The sequence below is a fragment of the Papaver somniferum genome, chromosome 7 (genome assembly GCF_003573695.1).
Source record: "Papaver somniferum cultivar HN1 chromosome 7, ASM357369v1, whole genome shotgun sequence".
Taxonomy (NCBI): domain Eukaryota; kingdom Viridiplantae; phylum Streptophyta; class Magnoliopsida; order Ranunculales; family Papaveraceae; genus Papaver; species Papaver somniferum.
In genome coordinates, this window is record NC_039364.1 from 58,236,420 (window position 1) to 58,260,291 (window position 23,872).

Here is a 23,872-nt window from a genome sequence, read left to right on the forward strand (position 1 = left end):
AACTCGGACAATGTGATTCTGGGATATCTAAAAAATTTAAGAGGAGTCCCATGTTTATGGCATTCCTCGTCTTTTCTTCTTCGTATTCTTTCTTTTCCTCTTTTCGTCTTGTCTGAGGCTATAAACCTGAGATTTTAATCGTTTTTTATGTATTCTCTCTGTAATGGTAGCTAAAGAAACGGTAAAAGAAAAAGTCTACAACCGAAACAAGGGAGAATAACTTTGGTTGGCAAAGAGTTTGCTGACGCCAAAAATAGACAATGTCTGGTGTACATGCTGCTAAATCAAATATGATCTAGTAGTGCGATAACAAAATATTTTCCAAATAAAATCGATTCTAAAAAACTTAGGTTAAAATATTATTGTTGGACATCGGAAAAAAGAAATCTTAAAGTTAATCATAGAAAAAAAGCGTTCATATCGGGCATGATAATATAAAAACTATTTTTAAGTTCTCGAAATCATACCAAACAATCAAGATCTAACGGATTCTACGATTCTAGAAATATCCCAAACCGTAGAATAAAGGGAGTCGACTACGGTACAAATAGACGAATAAAATGTGATGATAACTTATAGAAATGCCCCTCCCTATGATAAAAGTTAAATGGAAAGATTGATCAAGTAGATCGGTTTTACCTATTTTCTATCCCCATTTTCCCTAATTCCCATCCCACACACACCAACAGTTTGGTAACTCTTAAATTGGGTTAACAAAACTCACTCTCCTATTTTTCATTATTAGAGATCAGGCTGGAATATAATTGTCAAATCACGAACCCATCAGGTTTGAAAATTAAACCAGTTTTATTTCCGTAAATAATATGATGGTATGTGGACATCAAAATAATCCATTAGCAAAAATTATTAAAATTGGGGATAATGATTACAATAAAACCTAACTGAATATATGTTTCAATCGCATTTCTCAGTGAATATATGTTTCCATTGCATCAACAGGAAAGTAAGATAATGAAAGACAAGATTGATTAATATTGTCCGTGTGTGATAGAGATGTAATAGAATAACACAAATATACCAGTAATAGAGATGTAACGTATAAGGTGTCTGTGTGTTGTTGGCATAGGCTATAGAGGTTGGTAATGATATATAGGTTAGATAGATTTAGAGATTCGAGAGAGAAGAGGGAAGAAGATGACGGTGGTGGATGAGGTGGGATTTAGGGTGAGTTTTGTTTACCTAATAAATTATACAAAATCTGGTTTGTGTAGTCGAGATGGGATCTAAGGAAAGTGGGGATGAGAAATAGGTTAAGACAACACCAAAATAGAAGATGATGAAAGAAAGAATTGGTATTAAAAAAAAAAAAAACCTACTAAGATTTAGCTGACAAGAGTTGGCAGAGGACCGAGAGAAAATGTGATGATAACTTGAATTTTAAATCAGGGACCAATTTTTCCATTAGAAAAATAAATTATGGACAAGGACTGACCCGTTACAAAAGTATGGTAATTGGACCTCCGGGTATGTAAATTGATGTGTAGGACTATAGCTTTCACTTACACATAATGATTTTGCACGATTTATAAAAGGGGATACCAGTCCTACTAAGTGCTGGGACCAATTTTTTCATTTCATCGATCCAACGGCCAGGATCGGCGGGATTTTTTTGTCCTATATGAAACGGTATCAGCACTTAATAGAACTGGTATCCCCTTTATAAATCATGTGATTTTGGGACCAATCTTTCATCCCTACAAACACCTATACACAGAAATTAAGCTCAACTCCAAGAGTACCCATAACTTTCATATACTTCAGGATTTCTGCACAATTATTTTTCCTGAATGGATGAACACCAAAGATTGTTACCAGCATGCACCCTAAGGAAAATGGGGTAAAAACAGGGACAACTCCCTACCAGAATTTACAATAAACACAGAAAAGGGGAAAACAAATGCTTTTATATTTCAAATCCCGTTTTCAGGGGCTGAAATTCCTTCAGTGAATCTGAATTGGTTGGCTACGCCGAAAGTGTGAGCAATTTGTAGAATTGCAGTTTGAGAAGCCTTGGTCATTGGTAGGACGGAATCAGGAAGGTGAGGTAAACAGTCTGGAACGAATTCCTTGTTGTTGAAAGTTGGTGCATAAAGTGCAAGTACAGCTCGGCAAAATGTGAACCTGTTAAGGTTAAGTGTAAGTTAACACTGCAACTCGAATTTCTGTTTTGATCTCTAAAAACCTTGAGATATTAGGCAACTAAAAATAACTCGTTACCTCACAAGAATTCTCCTGAGGAAGGGATCACATAAGATTTGAGCCCAAACTGGATCAAGTGTGTCCGATGTTGCCAAGGTTGATCCCCATGCACTCAATGATAACGTGAGCAACTTATCTGCCTCGTTATACGCATCCTGATATATATGTCAATCCATATAGACATCTCAGCCACAATGTCAACAAACTTTTTAACACTAGAGAGAGAAATGAAGTTAAAGTTACCATGTCAATATTAGACCCAGAAAGACCAACCAACCGGCAAAATGCTTGAAGAGGGGCAGTTAAGAACATAGTGAACTGATTTCCACCTGAGTGCCCAGAGGAATCAAATGGCACAGTGGTAGCTGGAGATGGAGAAATTGGGGAAAGAAGCAGTGCAGATGGCTCTCCCATTTCTGCCCCTCGCAAAGTCTACATTTATTGGATTCACGTGTCAATATTAGCAACTAAGCGAGACTGAAATATTAATACTAGAATAAAAGATCAAAGTTAAGTCTTAAGTTATTAACTACGAAAATCAGTTTATCAGGATTGCCAGGAAAGGATGTTTAGGCCTTACATCTACTTGCTAGAAAAGGCTAAGTAATGCTCAGCATATTTCTTTAATGATAAGAAATTCTTAACTCGGGCATCCTTAACTTTATATTCATGTCAGAGTTATTGTTTGTGGGAGCAAATTTATAAGTTATAACTCACAGCCTACGCCTTCATTTTAATTTAATTGGTCACAGATACTTGTGATGCACAAAAGTCTATACTTACTATACTATGATAATACTTTTAAGCACAAGATCACGAGAAAGATAACATCGACCGCTCATATTAGAGTTGACAAACCTGCCTTGAAAGAGTGACTGCTATCGCTGTCAATAATTAAAAAAAGAGGCCTTCTTGTGAAAGGAATTAAGTCAGATGGGCATATGCAGTTTGAACCTGAAAAAGATGGTTTAGGTTTCAAAAATAACACATTTATATAAAGCTCTTGAAGAAAAAAATGTGAGTAGTAAGACACACAAATCATATAAGCTGACAAACAGTACCTATCTGCAGAATTCTATTTTTATTTCCCTTGTTGATGAATCCCCAATATTAACATCTACAAGTTAAAAAGGTGCAATAAGGGATATCTTATCCCTGAGAGGAGACAATACCTCCAGTTCCACGAGAACCCATCCATAGGCAACCTGGATGATTGTGTTTGTTATTGTCATTGCATTGGCTATAAGAGTGGGTTGGAATGTTGTGCTGAGAGGTTGATGTAGAACTGCACTGTATATCAGAGGCCATGTCATGAGATTGGAAATTCTTCACAGTGCTTTCAGAAGCATTCTCAATAGCTCCCGCGCTTAGTGGTGAAGAAACACCCTGTCCACGTTTTCCTGTAGTGTTTCCAGTGACACAGAGATGCCAACATCGTAAGCAGAACGTAGATAAGACTGAATAAAAAATAGGAGATGGGAGAAACCACATTAAAATCATTTAACCTGATGCTGATAGATAGATCAAAAGGATGCCATCAGGAGGAAGGTCCTCGATTATTGTAGCCAGGACCTGTCCAAAGGAAAATACGTCAAAACTGACGGGCACTTTGTAGAGCTAACATCAGTAGTCCAAAAAGATAACAGCAGTAATCTTAAAAATAAATACAAATTACAGAACATGGCATACTGCCAGACTCACAGCAATAAAATGTGTAACTGCAGGATGATACAGGATCGCTTTCCGTGGATTTGGTGGCAACAGTGGATCTGTAATGTCTTGTGAGTAATTAGGACGGTTAGAACCTTGTCCATTTTGACCACTGCTGATGCCATTCCCTCCAGTAGATGCCCCTGCCTGGTAAAAGGACCCACTAGGTTCCCACTCGAGACACTGAAGCATCCTGAAAGTATCCAACGTGAGTTCGGTGAACTTGACCTGAAGTAAGTCAGACGAATTGCATAAAAAAAGAAAAAGGTCAGCAATATGAATCCATTTAAGTAAATAAGGTGAGTGATCTAAGTATTATTGAAAGAAAAGTTCAAGTTAGAGCAAAAAAAATAAAATGAAATGGAATAAAATAAAATAAAATAAAACAATATGACCATAATGATGATATCAGTGAAGACAGTGTGACGTCATCTTATGGGGATAAAGTAGTTATCCTACAGCACAACCCACTTCACGAGCTACTGTTTTCACCTAAGGTGATTCATTGGCTGAAGGCAGTATCATCTTTTGCCTTATAACTAACTACGGAATCCAAATTTTGTACTTGGCTGATATACTTAACCAGATAAATAAAAGTAATAATAAGAAACAAGTGCAAACAATCAATATAATCACACAAATTTTGTACTAGCAGCTACCTCGTTATGATGGTAGCTGCTAACTATTGCTTCTCGTAGTCTGAGATTTCGTCTACCTTCCCATGAAGTTACATGTGGTAAAGAATCAGGATTTGGATCAAGGATCATACTGTATCTTAAAGGCCTGATATTCAAAAATGGCGTATCATACTTTAAAAACCTAGCAATTTCGTGAAGCACCTGCCTCCACTCTTTGAAGTCAGATTCCTGGAAACACAATCACACCAATTTTATCATCAGTCCTGATCATAAATACACACCCTGGTAGAAATGTTTTATCGGAATTCATATATACTATAGGAGCAAGCAGTATGACTTTGAGAAATGGTTATGGAATCATCAAAATATGATTATGTACAGTAACATATTCCTTCCTGCATTTTATCCATACTGTAAACGTAAAATTAACAGTCAGCCTGTGTATGGAGAGATCTCTCGTTATCCCTAACCACTATCTCTCTAACTAATCAAATTTTCCCTTTGCACGCAGACTGCAGCATACTTTGAGCTTTGGACCATTGGGTCCGAGTCCCAGTGGCCTCACATAGTAACATCACCACATGCTTTAACATTTAAGGTAAGTATTTCACTACGCATGGTTTCATCAGAGGCAAGGAGTTTTACGATCATATAGACACTCAACAACAGCACAGATATGAACAACCATCTATATTCTACTTACTAGATGAATATTCAAAAGCAATAAATTTGAAAGGATTTAAGAATTTAAAGATAAAATGATTACCTGAAAAGTTCTTTTGCACTCCTCAACCAATAATTTAAGCTGATTAACAAGATGATTAACCATCTCCCTCCGATTCAAAACCAAAGAAACAATCAAAAACCTAGCTAAACATCTGAATTGTTTATTAACTAAATTAGTATCCTGCGACGACAATGGTCCATCTTTAAAATATTCTCTACTCACAATAGCTTCATAAAAAATATATGATTCAGATAAATAATTAGCTTCACTTGATCGAAGATATTGTCCATAATATAACTGAGCTATCCGAGAAGCTATTTCTCCTATTTCCCATCTTTTCAATCCTGCTTCAACTAGTTTTTGCCTATTCTCCTGTTGAAATTTCCATAGTTGTGTATATACTTTGAATACTTTGTGAAAATATGAATCATACCTAGAAACAACAAGATTCAAACTTTTAATACACAAATTAAATGAAAAAAAAAAATCAAACAAAAATAAATAAAAATACAAAAACAAGGGTTTTACTTTACCTGGTTCCACCATAGAAAGGTAAATCTCTAATCATAGAGAATTTTCTATCAGCTTTATCAACTAGTGCCCAGTACACTTCACTAATTGGAATGTTGTTTTGCGCCATTAAAATTGATTTTTTTCCCGATGAAAAATGAATTTTTAATTGCCGAGAAAATTGCCTTAGGGTTAGATTGAATGGAATTGGAATAACTCAATTCGAACTACCACGGACGATCTACTGAAATGGAGTGTTTTGTGATTTATGGAGTTGGATTGGACAAGGAAAGTATGAGAAATATTGGATTCGGTGTCAAATTACAAAGAATCGAGTTTCTTTTTCTTGAAATAGCGGATCCGCATGACCGAGTTAACCCTTTTCTCTTAAACGTGATGAAGGGTATCCACACACCACACACCGTTCTCGCCCTCGCTTTCAGTTTCTAACCGGTCCATAATTTGACTAATTCCCGAATGTTTGACCTCTTGCAACACAACCAATGTGGTTAATCTCGGCGGAAATGACCGAGATTCCGCAGGAAATTCCAATTTCGGCGTTTAAGGAATATTTAAGTTTGCCGGGACGGAATTTGGCCGGAGTTATCCGGGATTTTTGGTTGAATTTCGGTTGATTCTCCTGGAATTGATCAGAAATCTCGGCTGAAGTATTTGAAATTGGTATGGATTTTGGTTTTTTACTATTTCAAATGACGATTTGTTTTTCTTTTTTATAAAAATTGATGGTATTTTATTATATTTATATGTGAAAAATGTTTGATATACATATTTTAGGTATAAATTCAAAAATGAAATTTCGGTAGTTACTCTGAGATTTCAACCGAGAATCTTTCTGAGATAAAGTTGTCCGAATGTCTCGGTCCCAACCTAGACAGACCGAAATCTGGAATTGACTACATTGAACACAACAAACAATTTCCTAATGCCAAATTTTTTGGTAGCCGAAATCTATTGTTAATCACTCTAAATGGATTCCAGAAGTGGATAGGAATAATAAGATTTTCCACTTTGTTTATCCAATAGAGAAGGAGGAAGAATTACGTATCTGCTTTAAAACGGGATAATGATGGGTGGACAACTAATGAGGAGGTGGTTGCTCAAGATCCCACTTCTCACTTCAAAATGATGTTTCAGCAAGACCCAAACATCCCATTTGCACCAGATTTTTTTCCTGTTAACAACAACATCTTTGCTAAAGAAATGGAGCAGTTATAGAGAGTGCCCACTGAAGAGGATATCTACAATACTCTCAATCACATTGGCGATCTGAGTGCACCTGGACCCGACGACTACCAGACTATCTTTTTTCCAGAAGATGTTGGATATAGTTGGAAATGAGGTAATCTCTCTCATAAAAAATTGTTTTACTTCTGGCACTCTCCCAAAAGGCGTGAACCACACCAACTTAGTTTTCATCTCAAAACGTAAACACCCTAGCACTCCAGTAGACTTTAGACCCATTGCTCCATGCAATGTGTTGTATAAAATTGTTACTGAACTGATTGCTAAGAGAATTGGGACCCTCGTGGATAAAATGGTAGCTAAAAACCAATCCGTCATCAACCCCGGAAGGTACTGCGAAGGAGCTTGTCCACGCCATGAAGTACTCTCACTCTTTCATAGGCCCTTTTGCACTCAAACTTGACATAAGTAAAGCTTATGACATAGTAGATTGAAACTTTCTCAGACATATGCTCATGGGAGTGAGTATAAATGGACCTTTGCTAATTCTTTACATGAATTGTGCCAGTTCTGCCTCGTTTTCTGTCCTAGTGAATGGGCATCCGGAAGACTTCTTCTATGCTAAAAGAGGGATTAGACAAGGTTCCCCCTTCCCCGTATTTGTTTATTTTACTTTCCCAAGGTCTGTCTTGGCTTATGAAAAAATGGAAGAGGCCAATTTGTATAATAGCTATAAAATTAACAAATTTGCACCTGTTGTTAGGCACCTTATGTTTTTGGATGATCGTATGTTCTTTGGGGTCCTTAATAAAAATACCTTCAACACTCTGCAAGATGTACTATTTTTCTACTCAAGTTGGTCTGGGTAGAAACAAATTTCCAAAAGTTTTCCATTCATTTCAGCAAAGGTGTCAACTCAGAGGATCAAAGAAAGTATGTCGATATGCTCGGCCTCAAGATCATGCATGGGAATGAAAAATACCTTGGTGTTTATCTTCTTAAATTCGACAAGGTTGCTGCTTCTTTCAATTTTTTGGAGGAAAAAATAAAGACCAAGATGACTGGATGGAAAAGGCAAGTTTCCTAAATTACGCAAGATGAATAATGTTTATTCAAGGTATGTTGGCCCTCATCTCTCCCTATTACGTATGGCTACTTTCTTAAATCCTAAGAATATGTTGGCTAAGATGACCAGGATTATAAGTTTTTTTGATGGGGTCACAATAAGGATCAACAGAAGTAGCACTTCATTCTCTGGAATAAACTCAATCTTCACAAATAAAATGGTGGTTTAGGACTGGGAAACCTAGATGATATTAATAAGGCGCAAATAAGCAAACTGGTGTGGAGGTTCTTATCTTAAAAAGATGGCATGTGGACTATTATTCTAGAAGATAAATATCTTAAAGGTAACAGTGTTTGGGGATGCAAACAACCCAATTTATGTTCATAAACATGAAGTGATATGTTGTCCATTAGACACCTCATGAAGCTAAACCTGTCCAAACCGGTGGATCCATTCAGAATACTACTAAAGGGGGAGTTGGTAGGCCTCAAAGATATTATATTTAAATGCAAAATGTTCCCCGGCAACGGCACCAAAAACTTGGTGGGCCCGGAGATGTGTATAAAATTAAGCGTAATAAAACGCGGGCCTACAGTAATACCGCAAGTGCACGGTCGTCAGTTGTAGCTCGTGCAAGTACGGGTCGATCCACAGAGACTGGGTGTGTTTTGGAGTGTTTAGCTATTTTGGGTTCTAGTTGCTATTGTTGGGCTTTGGGTACCAATGGATTTTGGTAACCAATGGGTTATGATTGTGCTTTGGGCCTTTGAGTTCTTGAATTAGGCTTTTGATTAAGCCTGAATTGGATTGGGCCTTTAATTGAGTTCAGGCTTTTGGATTAAGCCCACAGTTGACTGAATTGGGCTTTGAGCCTTAACCTAAACTGTGGCTGGGCCTTAATGAACTGGGCTGTGAGCCTTAATGAACTGGGCTTCAGTTTGTACAAACAATGGACAGTGGGCTTCAACTTTTGGTTCAAACCTGGGCTTGGTCTTGAACTGAGAACTGAGCCTTTAGTGGACTGAACTTGAGCTTTGAAGAGGAAGCAGCAGCAGCAGTAGGACTTAGGCCTTAACCAGCTGCAGCAACAGCAGCTGCAGCAACAGCAGCAACAGCAGGGGAAGCAACAGCAGTGGAAGGGATGGCAGTGAAGTAATGGTGGCACTAATCCAAGGTAACAGTGGCAATGAGGCACAAAGGCAGTTAACAGGAAACAATGGAAGGTGACAGACAGCACAAAAGCAAGGGAAACTACAAGCAATGAACAATGGAACCAAGACCTAAGCCAAGGGCAGGGAAGATGGTGAAGCTAACAGTGATGACAATGCAAGGCCAAGGCAGTGGCTCTAGGCATACAAATGGAATGGAAAGGGAATTAGCTTGCTATGAGCACTAATTTCTCCCATTGCTCAATCAAAACAATGCATCCTAAGCATACAAATGGAATGGAAAGATAATCAGCTTGCTATGAGCACTGATTTCTTCCATTACTCAATCAATTCAGTGCTTCAAAGGTTTCTAGCCTAGCATTCTATCACTTCACATGTATCACAAAACGGGTATATTAACATTACATGGAACTAAACATGCATTAACATTAAACAGGACACATGTAAACAACATCTAACAGTAACAACACACATTAACAGAACACATGATTAAACAGGAGCAACAATTTTAACAGGAGCACATTTAACAGGAGACAAACAGGATATGAAAACAGGAAATTAAAACATGAAATTAAAACAAGCACATTAACAGGAACTTAAAATTAAAACACAAATTGCAATAAAAAGTGACAGAATTTAACAGAACTTGAAATTAAAATTGAAACCCTAAATTGAAATCTAATTGAAATTTAAGAACTGAAATTAAACCTAAACTAACCCAATTTTGGGGGAATCTCGGCTAGCCCAAGAACACCCTTAAATTGCTCTACACACTCTCTATTTATAACATACAAAATACCCAATTTTTGTGAACCCTAATTTTGAAATTAGGGTTTTGAAAATCCGAAATTTAATCACCAAATCCGCTGAATTGGTGGTGACCCATGCCTCTTCTCTTCTCTCTCGATCCTTCTCTGCCCTCAATTTCAATCTATAGCCTCATCTATCTCATCAACTCTTCACGCCTAGGGTTCCAGCGAGAAAGAGGGGTGATGGGCTGATGTAATAGATGGCTAGAGAGTAGGGGGATGTATAGGTGATTGAGACAGAGGAGTTGGTGGTAGAAATGGTGGTGACAGGAGCGATGGATGATGGAAGTAGCAGGTGAGGTATGGTGGTGGTGGTAGTTTCTCTGCAGAGGGATGGAGAAGAAGGAGGAAGTCGATAGAATGGGAAGAAGGGGCTGTTTGGCTAGGTCATAGGGTTCGGTCACTATGGTGTGTAGCGAGATCATCGAGTTCGATGTTCGGCGAATCTGAGCGGTGGATGGTGGAATTTGGAAGGAATCGAACGGCGTCAAGGATACTGGATTAAGCGACCGTTGGATTGCGAGATACAACGAATTTAACGGCACCAGATGGAGTTAGGTGCTGTAGTGTGAAGCAGGATCTTCAGACCTCGATGCACTGACGATGCTGCGACCATTGGATGTAGATGGATCCAATCTGACGGCTACAGGAGAATGGGCTTTGGGTCTTGTTATTTGGCTTGGGAGATAAGTTGGGCTTGGGATAATTCTGAGCCCATTTCTTCTTGTGAGAACAATCTCTTCCTTGTTAAGCCCATTGCTAGCCTTTTGGTCTTGTGCACAACATTCTTCGCGGCTTCCTTGCGTAATTTCTCCCGGCTTTTCACTACTTTTCTGCTCTTTTCCGCTCTGCTATTCATCCAAACTTTATTTATTACCTAAAAATGCAAAATTAAGTAAGAAAAATATTTATTCTTGAAAACAAAGAAAATACAGAATATGGGATAAAATGTAGAATTAATGCACAAAAGATGAGTTAAATACCAAGAAAAATATATAGAAATATGCACTTTTTAGCACTCATCAGGAGTCTAATTGATACTCAAGGAAATAGTTGAAATATGGATCTTATGCATTCTCAGTTATTTTACATGGAAAATCAGTGCATCAAATACATCTACATTCCTAAAGAGCTAGGCGAAGGCAAGATTTTGTGGATTCTCAACAAGAAAGGCATATTCACTATTAAAAGTTGTCACAAGCTCCTAAGTGATTATAGAGGTACAAGCTCGACTGACCGTAACAACTTTTTTGAGTGGAAAAGGTTTTGGAATGTCAAAGTTATTCCTCCAAAAGTGCAGTTCTTTATCTGGAGACTCTTTCACAATGGGCTAGAAGTACTTATTAAGATTGGTAAATTTATCATCAACTTCGACAAAACTTGCAGAATGTGTGGTGAATCTGATGAGACTATTAATCACTTATTCTTTGATTTCCCCACAATCCAAACCTTTTTGTTGCGTTTTCTCTGGGAAGTAAAACTCATGAGCTTAACATTCAAAACATTAACAAGATGTTGCTCAATTTATTATATGGTAAAGACAGGGGATTGAGCTTCAACAAGTGTGATGCCTTCTTTGGTGTTGGTGGTAAAATAGAAACAAACTTATGTTTGAAGGAATTAAGCTCTACATCCCAATCATCATCCATGAAGTTGCCAGCATTTTTGGGAAGTTTGTTCAAGCTCTAAACAAGGATTCGTTTTCCGCACTTGGCAACCACCCTGAAAATGGGATTGCCAAGCTTAATATTGATGTCGGGTGTCGAGATGGAAAAAGTGTGTTACTGAAGTTGTGGATAGAAACAGTTCCAAAAGTTTCGTGAGTTGCGCCATTGTACATTTCAGAGAAGATAATCCTTTGGCAGCGTAAACCATGGTCTTTTTTCATGGCACACAGTTTACTCTGGACAATCATTTGAATAAATGTGTTATTGAAGGTGATGCCCAGCTAGTAGTTGTTGCTATAAAGGACCATTCCAAGATCCACACTGGTAACACAGACCAATCCTAGATGATAGAAATAGACTCACTATTAATTTCGCAAGTACATATTTATGTTTCATCAAACGAGAGGGTAGCGACGTTGCTTATTTTCTGGCTCAATATTCTCTCACAAACAAGGTTTCAAGTTGTTGAATATCTTCTCCTCCCTCTTGCATCGTGGATGTTTTGGCATCTGAGATGGCTTCTTAGTTCTTCGTTTTTCCTTGTAATCCGTGAAAAGAAAAATAATATTTACGAGGTGTAATCTTAACCATCTTATGCTTGTAAGTGACTTACTTGTCATCCTGAAAGATATTGTTTATCAGGTCTCTAAGGCCATCTTCTATGGTAATGGGAAAAAGTTTTTTTTCTTCAGTGCACATGAATGATCAAACCAGTTTTTCCACTATGAAAACAGAGGTTAAAATGAACAAAAATGGATGAGTGGTTACATCTGGCTTCACTAGATATACACTAACAAACAAAATCAATTAATATAATATATCAGAATCATTAAAGTTTATTATATATACAATAGAAACTCCATTAATTAATACTCAATTATTTAATAAACTCCCTTAAATAATATTTTTAACCGGTCCCGAGTTAGGGACAACATGCCAAATTAATAATCCGTTAAAATTATAAAATCATATATTTTTTATTACCTATGTAGACCCGGCCCATATGAAAAATAAATTAATAATTCACTATATATATATCCAATTTTATTTATTTATTATTTATTTATTTTGATAATCAAACTATTAGTATTTCATTCCATTAAGAAACGTTTACATGATGGTTTTTAAGAAGAAGCAAGTACATCATAAACATGAAAACAATACAATGAAAGGTGCAAAACGCAAATAAATCGCAAAGAGAAAAAGCGATCCACAACGGTAACGCCCAAATCTTGTATGTAAAGATTGAAGAATGAATGGTATTCGAAATCATAATTCGACCATATTTATTGATTTTCTTCTAGAAAAGATATCCTTCTATGAGAGAGGAGTGATTTGCCCAAAAACTGATGCGTAGCGAGAAGCCTGGAAACCTTAGATCTATTATTTTGTTGAAGAAGAACTTGATCTTGCCTCCACAAATCGCTGATGTACTTGTATCCAAAACCCAAATCACGAACAAATCTATACAAAACACTATCAAAGTGCGGATAAAATCACTCTAATAACGAAAAAAAAAATAATCGCCCTAATAACGATTTTTTTATTAAAAACAACGAAATAGATCATAAAAACAAACAATTTTTGCTCGGATCTAGACCCAAAAGGACTAGATCTTAGCAAATGAGGAAGAAGACGATGGGTTTTTCTAGATTTTTGAGAAGGAGGTGAGAGAAGAAAGAGAAACTAGTTTTCTTCCTTTTTAATGAATTAGTTAGTAATACCTATATCCAATGTTAAAATGATACAATTGTCTTCATTTTTTTTTATTAAATCAATACCACATTGAATTTCATCTGTAATATTACCTCCGTTTTTAAAAAAGAAATACTATCACTTTTTCATTTCAGCCTAAAAATAGGCTAAATTGAAAAGTGATATTATCTTTTTATTTAAAATAGAGGGAGTATTTTTTATTATCGTAAGAATTTATAGTGTTGTTTTCTCATAGCTCAACAAGAAATTATTTAATCCTATTGTAAAACTTTCATCACCTTCTTACCCATCTTTATTAGTTCCCTTAACATTTTTCAATTATTTCTTCATCAGTCAACAAGTAACTTCATTTTCTTCTGGATATTCAGGACATCTTGACATTTATTGAATTGTGATAACCCAACTTTTTGATCAAATTTAATTTGTAAGTCTTGAGTGATATCACTATCTAACTATTCATCCGAATTGTATAAATTTGTGTTATCCGTTGATCGAAGTTTCAGTGAAGCAAAGTCGGAGATTGGAGGATACTTTGAAGAATTTAATATTTATTATAATTTGATTATTTAGCAGAAAAAATAAGAACGGTAAAGTAGTGGGCATTAAGGGGATGGAACGTTTGCGGTTGAAGGTCAATTACATATATCCAGTACGTCAAGAAGTAAACTGTAACAAGAAAAACATACTTAAAGTAGTACATATTTGAATAATCCGACAAGGTAAAGAGAAAGGAAAAATCAGAAGAACTACATAAAACAAGCATGATGGAACCAATTAAATCTGACACGGGATGGTGTTCAAGGGAGACGACCATTTGATAGATTTTTTTTCTTCATTAAGAGTTGCTACATATCTTAACCGAAGATTTGAAGATCCGGTGACCAGAGATCGTCGTCGTACTTGAAAAACTCATGAAATGAATATAACGAAAGTAAAATAAAATCATTGTTAAGGCGAAGGAGAGAATCATCATTAATGGTGAAGGCTAAAAGCACTTAAAATGCAAACAATAAAAGTAAACCCTAAAATCTACTCAAAAGAAATAACTAAATAAAGTAAATGTAAATATTAAAACCCAAAGAACTAAAAATCCTTGCTTAGAGTTAAAGAATATTAGTTTTTCTTTTTCCTTTCGAGGAAAGCGGAGAGAGGGGACCTAGAAAAGTAAAAATCTAAATAAATGTTTTCATTTTCTTGTTAAAAAGTGAATTACTCCATGCATTGGACATTTTATGTAGATGAATAATACTCGAGAGTTTTCCCACGATTATAAAGGGGATACCAATATTAACGGGGGTAATACTATATAGAACAAAAAGATATTAACAAATCCTAACGTCGGATCACTTAATTGGTATCACTCGCTAATAGTGATATTGGTAGTGGTTTTTTTGACAAGGGAAAAACTTGTAAAATCGCCTCTGAACCTGCATCAGAGACATATCTATATAAATATATATGTGTTAAGAATTCACCCAGCTGAACTCTTAGTATTCTATATATGTTTATAAATATGTATATATTCCTGACCCAACATCATAGTTATAGATTCATACTTCTACTTTATATTCCGCAAGAGAATTGAGAATGCGTTTCCAGCTAATGGCAACATTGACCTTGTAACTCTCCCGTATATATATATATATATACTTGCAAGAGTTCAGAGCTTCACCCAACATGAACTCTCGTTATTTTATGCATGGTCATACCGATTATCATGTATTAATCAGAGTATACTGATGATATGAATTATAAATGTTCATATAATGAGCTTATATGTTATTCTTAGATAAAAGTATTACTAAAAGCATACTATTTAATATACGAAGTTACATTGAAAATCACTTCTAGTAGAGGAACTCACAAGACAAATTACTTGAATGTGTTTTATGTGTACTCCAGAGTACTAACAAAGTACCAACGCCAATTATGCATGGCATGGTAGACGAGTTTCCAAGTTGTCAGGCCAACTAGCCAAGTCAACTTGGCCAGCGTCCCGTGTCATATTTGTTAGAGCATTGCTCTGTCGAACTCACAAGTGTTGCTATCTCAAGCTTGTTGTTAAATTTAGTTGTCAATACTATATCTTGATTTCTAGTCTACAATTAGTTAAGTCTCGGATTAGGATAAAAGTGTAGTTGAGAAACAGACATCACGACAGTCATCATTGCGTTCTAAAGTTTGAAGGCAAAGATCAACCGAAGCTTTGGAGAATTTCTTCAACAAAAGGTAAGTGAAGACTGAACCACCTATTTCTCAAGTTATATTCATCTTTCTACATATGAAACGATGTCGCGTAACTAATTAGACTATCGTAAGCATATTAAGAATTTCGAGTCGAGAGCTAATTACCAAGTTAAGGAACTTCTCGAAATATGACTAAGCTTAATGAACATTTATTCGGGAATGTTTCGAATTGATTTAGAGAAATATATAACTACTGCAGATTCGGATATAAGACAGTGTATATACCAGTCTTACAAACTTGGAAAATTGTTGTTAGAGCACTGCTCGGTCGAACTCGCAAGCGTTTATATCTCAAGCTTGTTTGTCAAGTTTACGTGATCAAAACTATTAGTCTTGATTACTAGTCTACTTATAACTATGTCTCCGACTAGGATATAATGTGTAGTTGAGCTTTAAACTTCACGGCGTTCATCGATTGAAGATGAAGATCTACTGAGGAGAGCTTGGAGAAACTTCACCAACAAAAGGTATGTGGAGACTAAAACTTATCTATCACTCAGAAGTCCATTCTATTCTATCTCCTATGGAGACTAAGTCGTATAGCTATATAGACTTTCACATTATACACATTTGATATTTCGAGCTGAGTTTAACTCGCTTATATCTTTCTCGAAATATGTGTTCGAATGTTTTTGCTTTAGCTATATTCATCATTATTCTTGACGAGTTTAGTTGGAATCAATTTGTTTGTTGGAAACTAAATAATGAGTCAAAAGATGATCATGTGAAAATTTCCTTGAAAAATCTTACATGATTTGTGTGAGACAGTCATTTGATGTAGACTTGGAATATTTCGTATTGATCATTTGATCACTTGAATATTACTATAAGCTAATAGTTTGTGTGAGACAGATGTTGTCGTCTTATAAGGATGTTTCAATGATTGAAGTGGGAGTTTAGAAAAATTAACCATTGTCTGGATGTAGCACAGTATGCTGACCGGTTGTCAGCCGTGCAAATATAAATTACTTTCTCACTACTCAAAATATATAATATAGCAAGGGTAAGAAAGGATCGTTCCGACAGAGAGGATCTAGGTTGTCAAATTGTTTCGGTTTCCTATACAAACAAGGGAGGATTTCTGATTTTTATATAAAGGAAAATAAACTAAGAGAAAATAATGAAATAAACAAGCAAATCAATAAGATGAAGATATTGGTCAAGGATTAGTTTTCATTCACAAACATGAATTTGTAACAATAACTAGAATTGATATTTAATCTCAATTTTTATCAAAAGTCCTAGGATACCTTGATCACAAGAATATCCCGCTAATTTTCTCTTGTCATCAACAAACACATTAAAAGATGTGAATGTGAATTCTACCTAGAAAGCAACCTAAAGTGTAAAAGTACAATTAAGTTTAACTCCCTAAGAGCACTAAGTTCTATGAAATAAGCTAATCAATGCAAACGAACGTGTAAAAGCACTAATCCGTTTTAACAAAGGTTATGACTCACATGTGACTACGAGGATGTATCACTACAAGCAATAATCACAATCATGCTACTTGTAATCAGGATTCTATCACTTTTGCGTATAATAAATCCTAATCTAGTAATAGAGATGAAAACTAATTCAACCGATTCGCGACTCGACTAAACATGCATTCAAATCATATAACAATATTAATAGTGAATCATAAGCAACAAAATATGGAGACAAAACTAATTCATTGCATAAATATCATGGTTGGAATTCCAACTTATTCCTTAACCAAAAGAGAGTTATCTAATCATATCCATGGAGTTCATAAACAAGAAGAAGCAATAAAACTATCATGTTCAAACCCTAGGCAAAAATAGAAGAGAAGCTCTCCTCCCATATAGGGAAATTCTCGCTTTTATATCCTTTATGTTCACTTCCAGTTCAATTCCCGTAACTAGCTTAGCACACTGCGAAAACTAAATCTCAGCCACCCATTAGCCTGGTCCAACTCCATCTGAGACATACCTCGGTGAGTCAACTCGGTCACAACCGATCCGGTGGATTTCTGCCTGTATTCTGGCTCATTTCCAACCATATCTCAGGCCATTCTGTAACTCATACTTCCTGCAATCAATAACTCTTACCAGCTCACAACCCGTAGTTATTCATCTCTACAACATAACTAGAACCATTGTCTTGCTCAGCTCCAACTTGTACTGCATATATTTAAGAGCTTGTACCCAAATCCCTGGCAGAAAAAACACAACTGATTGAGAAACAACACCACCTGCAATCAGTTGTAGCATTCCTCTATCCAAGGCAACAACTTGATCTTCCATTACAGTAACAAACCAACTCAGATGCCAGCCTTTGCACACTTCTCCACCTTAAGCCAACTGCACCTTTACAATTCAGTTCCTCCACGTCTCAAGATATATTCACAGCAACAACTTCTCACTTGGTCTCAATTCCATGTTCTCGCCGTCAGCAGTAGCTTATCTTCTTCTGCGCCACCAGTGCCTTCATATCTGATATAAACCCGTTGTACTCAACCATAGCTTCACTGCACCTGTAGCTCTATCTGCAACTCTTTCTCAGCTCAAACTCTCACCGGAACAGCATTACCAGCTCTGAGTCACAGCTGCACTACCTGCAAGTTCATTCATTCAACACAATTCAAGGCCATTAGCTGCTACCAGTATCACCAACACAGCTCAGGAAAGCCAATCTTGCTATCTTGGTACCAACATCACCAGGTGCAACTGCAATCATCTCCAGCACATCACCGCCAATTCAATACATTCCTTGTGACTCATTCTGCTATTGTATTAGCTCCAACTTATAACAATCACCAAACTCCCGCCACACAACCTTCAAACCAACAACACCAGATGCTCTTACTTCCCTGTAAGTCTCAATCCTTATACTAGCATCATTTGCAGTTCAGTTCACTGCATCAATTACTCAGCTGCACCCTCCTTTACAGTACCAGACTCAAGCCTTCATACTTAATCCATCTACGAACACTGCCAACAGTTCATCCATTCAGATCCTTGTTCTTCCTTGTCATGCCTGAGTTCTTCATCACTAATCCCAGCAACCTACTGCCTTCAATTCAACTATTCAGTTTCAGGAACCCCAATCTCCATATTCTCCATCAAAGCTCCAACACAGATTTAACTCACAACCCATTTCAGTAACAATCGACTTGCAGCAACACAACCATCAACTCCATCGATCTCAGACAAACCCCGATCTCTGAAATCCGTCGAAATCATCACCAGATCCTTCAATCGATTTTACTGAAATGCAAACCCTAGCTTCTTCTCGAACTCTGTCATCAACTGAGCAACAAAAACACAATTTATACATTATTCTGAACTCAGAGTCTCTCTTCATAATTTCTCGATCTCTCCCTTCTTCTGAATTTGTGTAATCTTTCAGACAGCAGCCATTTTTCTCAGAAGTTTAGGTTGTTGTACTGAGAAGGGCTTTTCTAGATGCCTAGGATAATAAGATTAATCCAGCCACCCTACACCTTTAGATAAGGGTTACCTGAATGATTATAGGCATTCATCGCACAGATAAGGGCCACCCACTGAAGCAGCAACCCCTGAGTAATTTCAGTTCAATTGTCAGTCCTGAAACACTGACAATTCAGTTAGCAAACTCCATTCTGATATGCTTCAAATGCTCGCAGATCCTTCATACGATGTGGGAATGATCTCATGCTTCTGCCACTGGCTTCGTCTTTTCGTTATTTTCAAGATGTTGAGAAGAAATCTTGTATTTGAGCTAGTTTCACTCTTTTTGGTCCAAATGACTCCATTCCACCTAATAAACTCAAAAACAATTATAAGATACATAATTTACAAGAAAAATAGCAAAGAAAGCATAAATACTAAATATAAAATTAGGTGTTTTAGACACCTATCATATGCATACCAGTATGCAAACTGTTGTGGTATGATTCAGGTCCGTGAACCAAGTATGCACACCAGTATGCGAACGGTTCTACCTGAGTTACGTCCGGGACGACAATATGCATACCCGTTTGCGAACTGTCGGAAAAGACCAAAGTCCGGAACTTAAGTTTGCGTACCCGTTTGAAAAGTAAGTTGGTTTAAGTTCTAAAATCGGTTAAGTATGATTTCATACTCATGAACAAATACATATATAAATTAAGGAATGCAATCTTTGCAAACCGTGGCTTAATGTTCATGAATTTATTCTCTTGAATCAAATCCAATTTTGTTTCGATTGTTTCATTTATACTTCTATGAGAATATAAACAATTGAACAACTCTATAAGGAACACAATTTAGATTCATTTGATTATCATTTGATCTAGAAGTGTTAGATGAATGTGGTTAAAAGAAAAGTGTTCATATGGCTAACTTCGGTTAACTATTGTTGAGCCAACTCAATATACACGTTTAGGTATGGTTACCCATATCTAAAAAAAAGGTATATTTCATTTGTGTGTAACAAGCTAAGACCATCCAACGATGGAGAGATATTGCTTTAGTTTTAAGAAAACTTAGCTTGAATCTAAAATCAGGTTTTCATCTAATGGTGAATATTGATTGCTTTGTTTCAAAGTTATCAAACCCTGATTTGAAGCCTATATAAGGGAGAACTCTAGCAACTGGGAAACCTAATCCCCACACCTCATGTGTGATACTAGCTGCGTACTAGAGTCGACTATCCTTTAACCTAGGTTTTTCCTAAAACCATTATAGGTTAACGACTTAAAAACTTCATTGGGATTCTGAAGCCAGACCCAACTATTTTCTCTGTAGTTGCGTGTTTTGATCTTACTTGTTCTATCGTATTGAGTACTATCTTCTCTAAGATTGGCCCGAGATTTATTTTCGATAGGTAAGATATAAAAATTAATCACAAAGCTCTTCGTCTCATTCTTTGTAATTCCACAATAACTTGTTCTACTACCATATAGTTAAGTTATTATGAGGTGATTGATATTTCTAGGCTGTTATTCGGGAATATAAGACTGGATTATCAATTGGTTCATGTTCACCTTGATATATGAAAACACGAAACAAAAACTTCGTAGGTATTTCTGTGGGAGACAGATTTAACTATCAGAATAGACTTTTTGTGGGAGACAAATTTGTTTATAAAGTCTTCGACTTTGGATCGTAGCAACTCTTAGTTATGGGTGAGATCAGCTAAGAGAATCAAGTGCGTAGAGTCCTGTTGGGACTCAGAGGTGTAAGGAACGCGACTGTATATTAATCGGTGTGAGACTTGGTTAGGGATCAACTACATTCCAGTCCGAATTTAACTTGTAGTAGGCTAGTTCTGTAGCGGCTTAATACAATATGGTGTTCAAATTTGGACTAGGTCCCGGGGTTTTTCTGCATTTGCGGTTCCTTGTTAACAAAACTTCTGGTGTCTGTGTTATTTCTTTTACACATTATATTTGTTTATATAATTGAAATACCACAGGTTGTGCGTAGTTCAATCAATTGGTAAATCCAACCTTTGTTTGTTGATTGAAATTGATTGACACTAGAACATTGGTTTTTGATACCGTTCAAGTTATTTCTCATATCAATCAGGCTCACAGATTTCTATCTGTTCGATTGCATATTGTATTGAGAAATTGATATATAACTCTTGGATGATTTTCCTTGATTGAGTCTGACTGTCTAGTTGATTCTCTCGGAATTATATCGGAGTTGGTCCATACAGATTGCTGAACGAAATATTGGGTGTGGATTGTTAGACCCCCGCTTTTTTAACGGTTATAAGTCTTAAGCCGTGATACTTGTACTCGTATATGTAAACAGAGTATCTATATGTCGACAAACAATTTTTTTGGTACGCATATTATTATGCACACCTTTAAAAGTCTGTGACCTTGTGAATCCGAATCGGTACGCAAACCAATGCACTTACTAGAAAGGAACTGTTGGTTACGGAACCGGTTTGGTATCCATACAGGTACACGTACTAGAAAAGTTTTGTGGACTCCGAAACGTGGCTATGTTTTAATGGTATCCATACCAGTACACGTACCAAAAAAGTTCTATGAACCCCGGAACTCGGTTATGTTTAAATGGTATCCATACTACTACGCATACCGAAAAAGTTATGTAAACTCCGGAACTCGGTTATGTCTTAAGGTTTACATACCGATACATGTACCGTCACATAACTTTTCACGAATAGGTTAAGTATATGTACCTTGTACGCCTACTTACCATGTCAATTAAATTCATATGCACATTTCTTCGAGATAATTAGCATTTTAATAATCTCTAAAACACCATAGACATATTTGATCACATGATTGTGTTTCGAGTTAAGTCTTAAATGTTCATGAAAATTCTCAAGCTTATATTTCAGTTGGCTAGTTTTGAATAACCATTTATGAGCGTGGTCTTATACATGGTTCAGTTACGGTTCATCCTAACCAGAGTGTATATTTTGATTATGTTAATTAGATTCGAAGATTCATCTAACGATGGATATTGTTTGTTTGGTTCCAAAGCTATCTTAGCTTAAACCTAAAGAAACCTTTACTTTGAATGTCTACAAAAGGAGAACTTCAAAAAACTGGAATTTTTGAATCTCGATACTACTGTTCTTGGTGTATCCTAATTATAACTAGAGTCGTCCTCTTCCTAAAACCCTTTAAGGGTTTATCGACTACAAAGACTTCATAGGATTTCGTGAAGTCAGGTCCAGTTATCTTTATCTTGATAACTCAAGTATCATGATCTTGTTCGATTGTTGAGTTTCTCACTTGAACAAGATAGATAGAAATCATCAAAGTTCTCTCCATCTCAGACTTTGTTGATTCCACAAGTTTTGTACTTGTGAGGTGAATAATAATCTAGGCTGATCTTCGGGTTGCATAAGTCCGGATTTTGAGGTTAGCTAGACTTTGTCTATTGCTATCGATATCCATTACCTTGATATACGATCAAAAAGGAGATCCCACATATATGCTTATTTGTGGGAGGCAGATTGGTTTAAAGTCTTCAATTGAGTTGAAGCAACTCTTAGTTGGTGTGACGTCAGCTAAGGGAATCAATTGCGCGGAGTCCTGCTGGGATTCAAGAGGCGTAAGGAGCGCGACTGTAACTGAATTGCTGTGAGGGTTTAATTCGGTCTCAACTGCATTCCAGTCCGAAGTTAATTTGTAGTATGCTAGGTTTGTAGCGGCTTAATACAATTTGGTGTTCAATCTGGACTAGGTCCCGAGGTTTCTCCGCATTTGCGGTTTCCTCGTTAACAAAACTTCTGTTGTATGTGTTATTTATTTTTCCGCATTATATTGTTTATCTTTATAATTGAAATATCACAAATTGTGCGTTAATCAATCAAAGTAGATACATCCATCCTTGTTTGTGGATACGACTTGATTGATTCTTGGATATTGGTCTTTGGCACCGTCTAAGTACGTAATCTCTTGGTAATTAGATTCACGGGCATGGTTATGTAAACGTTCTAATTGAAAGAGTAAAGAGATATAAGCTCGCTATATAATTCCTTGATTAAGTTTCATTAAGTTGAACTCTCGGAATTGTATTGGGTTTAGTCTATACAGATTGCCTAAGAAAAAATTAGTGGTGTATTTTGGTACCCCCGATATTTTCAATATTAGCTAGCTGTCGACTTGGCCGTCTTACGCCACATTGTCTAGCTATCAACTTGGCTGTCTCGCGCTACATTGGCCGTTATCCCAACTTTGCTAGCTACCAACTTGGACGTCCCACGCCACATTGGCCAGCGTCCCAACTTGGTTAGCTACCAACTTGGTCGTCTTGCGTCACATTGTCCAGCGTCCCAACTTGGCAAGCTACCAACTTGGTTGTCCCGCGCCACATTGTCCATCATCCCAACTTACTACCAACTTGGCCCTCCCGCGCCACATTGGCCAGTGTCCCAACTTGGCTAGCAATCAGCTCAACCGTCCTGTGACACATTGGTCGTCCCATGCCACATTGGCTAGCTACTAACTTGGTCGTCCCACGCCACACTGTCTAGCTATTACTTGGCCACTTGGCCTTCCCGCGCCACCAAATTGATCGCGTCCCACGCCATTACTGGCTAGTGTCCCGCGCCACCAACGTCCCAAGCCAACTTTTCCACGTTCCAAGGCCAACTTGGCTAGTGTCTTGGGGCCAATAATTTTGCGTCCTAGCACCTTGCAAATGCTTCATACATGTTTATGACACATATATGCGCTATTAAGCCACGAACATGCCACACGCCACAAATATGCTA

General features: G+C 36.8%; 1 protein-coding gene across 2 annotated transcripts; it reads right to left on the minus strand.

Annotated features, from left to right (window-relative positions):
• Nucleotides 1–1,738: 1,738 nt before the first annotated feature.
• On the minus strand, nt 1,739–6,213 carry LOC113297391 (protein SCAI-like). 2 transcript variants are annotated; one of them, XM_026545840.1, is made up of 10 exons: nt 5,829–6,213; nt 5,335–5,446; nt 4,590–4,796; nt 3,922–4,158; nt 3,726–3,792; nt 3,393–3,620; nt 3,083–3,174; nt 2,464–2,652; nt 2,239–2,375; nt 1,739–2,142 (listed from the first exon to the last, which is right to left on the minus strand). In XM_026545840.1, exons 1-10 carry the CDS (start codon nt 5,933–5,935, stop codon nt 1,932–1,934), a joined length of 1,587 nt encoding a protein of 528 aa, XP_026401625.1. In that variant the 5' UTR covers nt 5,936–6,213; the 3' UTR covers nt 1,739–1,931. The 2 variants fall into 2 exon arrangements, with proteins under 2 accessions (XP_026401625.1, XP_026401624.1); XM_026545839.1 differs by having other exon boundaries at nt 5,335–5,728.
• Between the last annotated feature and the right edge of the window lie 17,659 nt (nt 6,214–23,872).

What these genes read in the sequence shown, in the direction of transcription:
- LOC113297391 (XM_026545839.1), bottom strand. Translation starts at nt 5,935, where the DNA reads ATGGCGCAAAACAACATTCCAATTAGTGAAGTGTACTGGGCACTAGTT. An exon ending in GCAGCTACCATCATAACGAG is followed by an intron (nt 4,159 to 4,589) that starts GTAGCTGCTAGT and finishes GACTTACTTCAG; the next exon opens with GTCAAGTTCACCGAACTCAC. An exon ending in GGGTTCTCGTGGAACTGGAG is followed by an intron (nt 3,175 to 3,392) that starts GTATTGTCTCCT and finishes CATCTTTTTCAG; the next exon opens with GTTCAAACTGCATATGCCCA.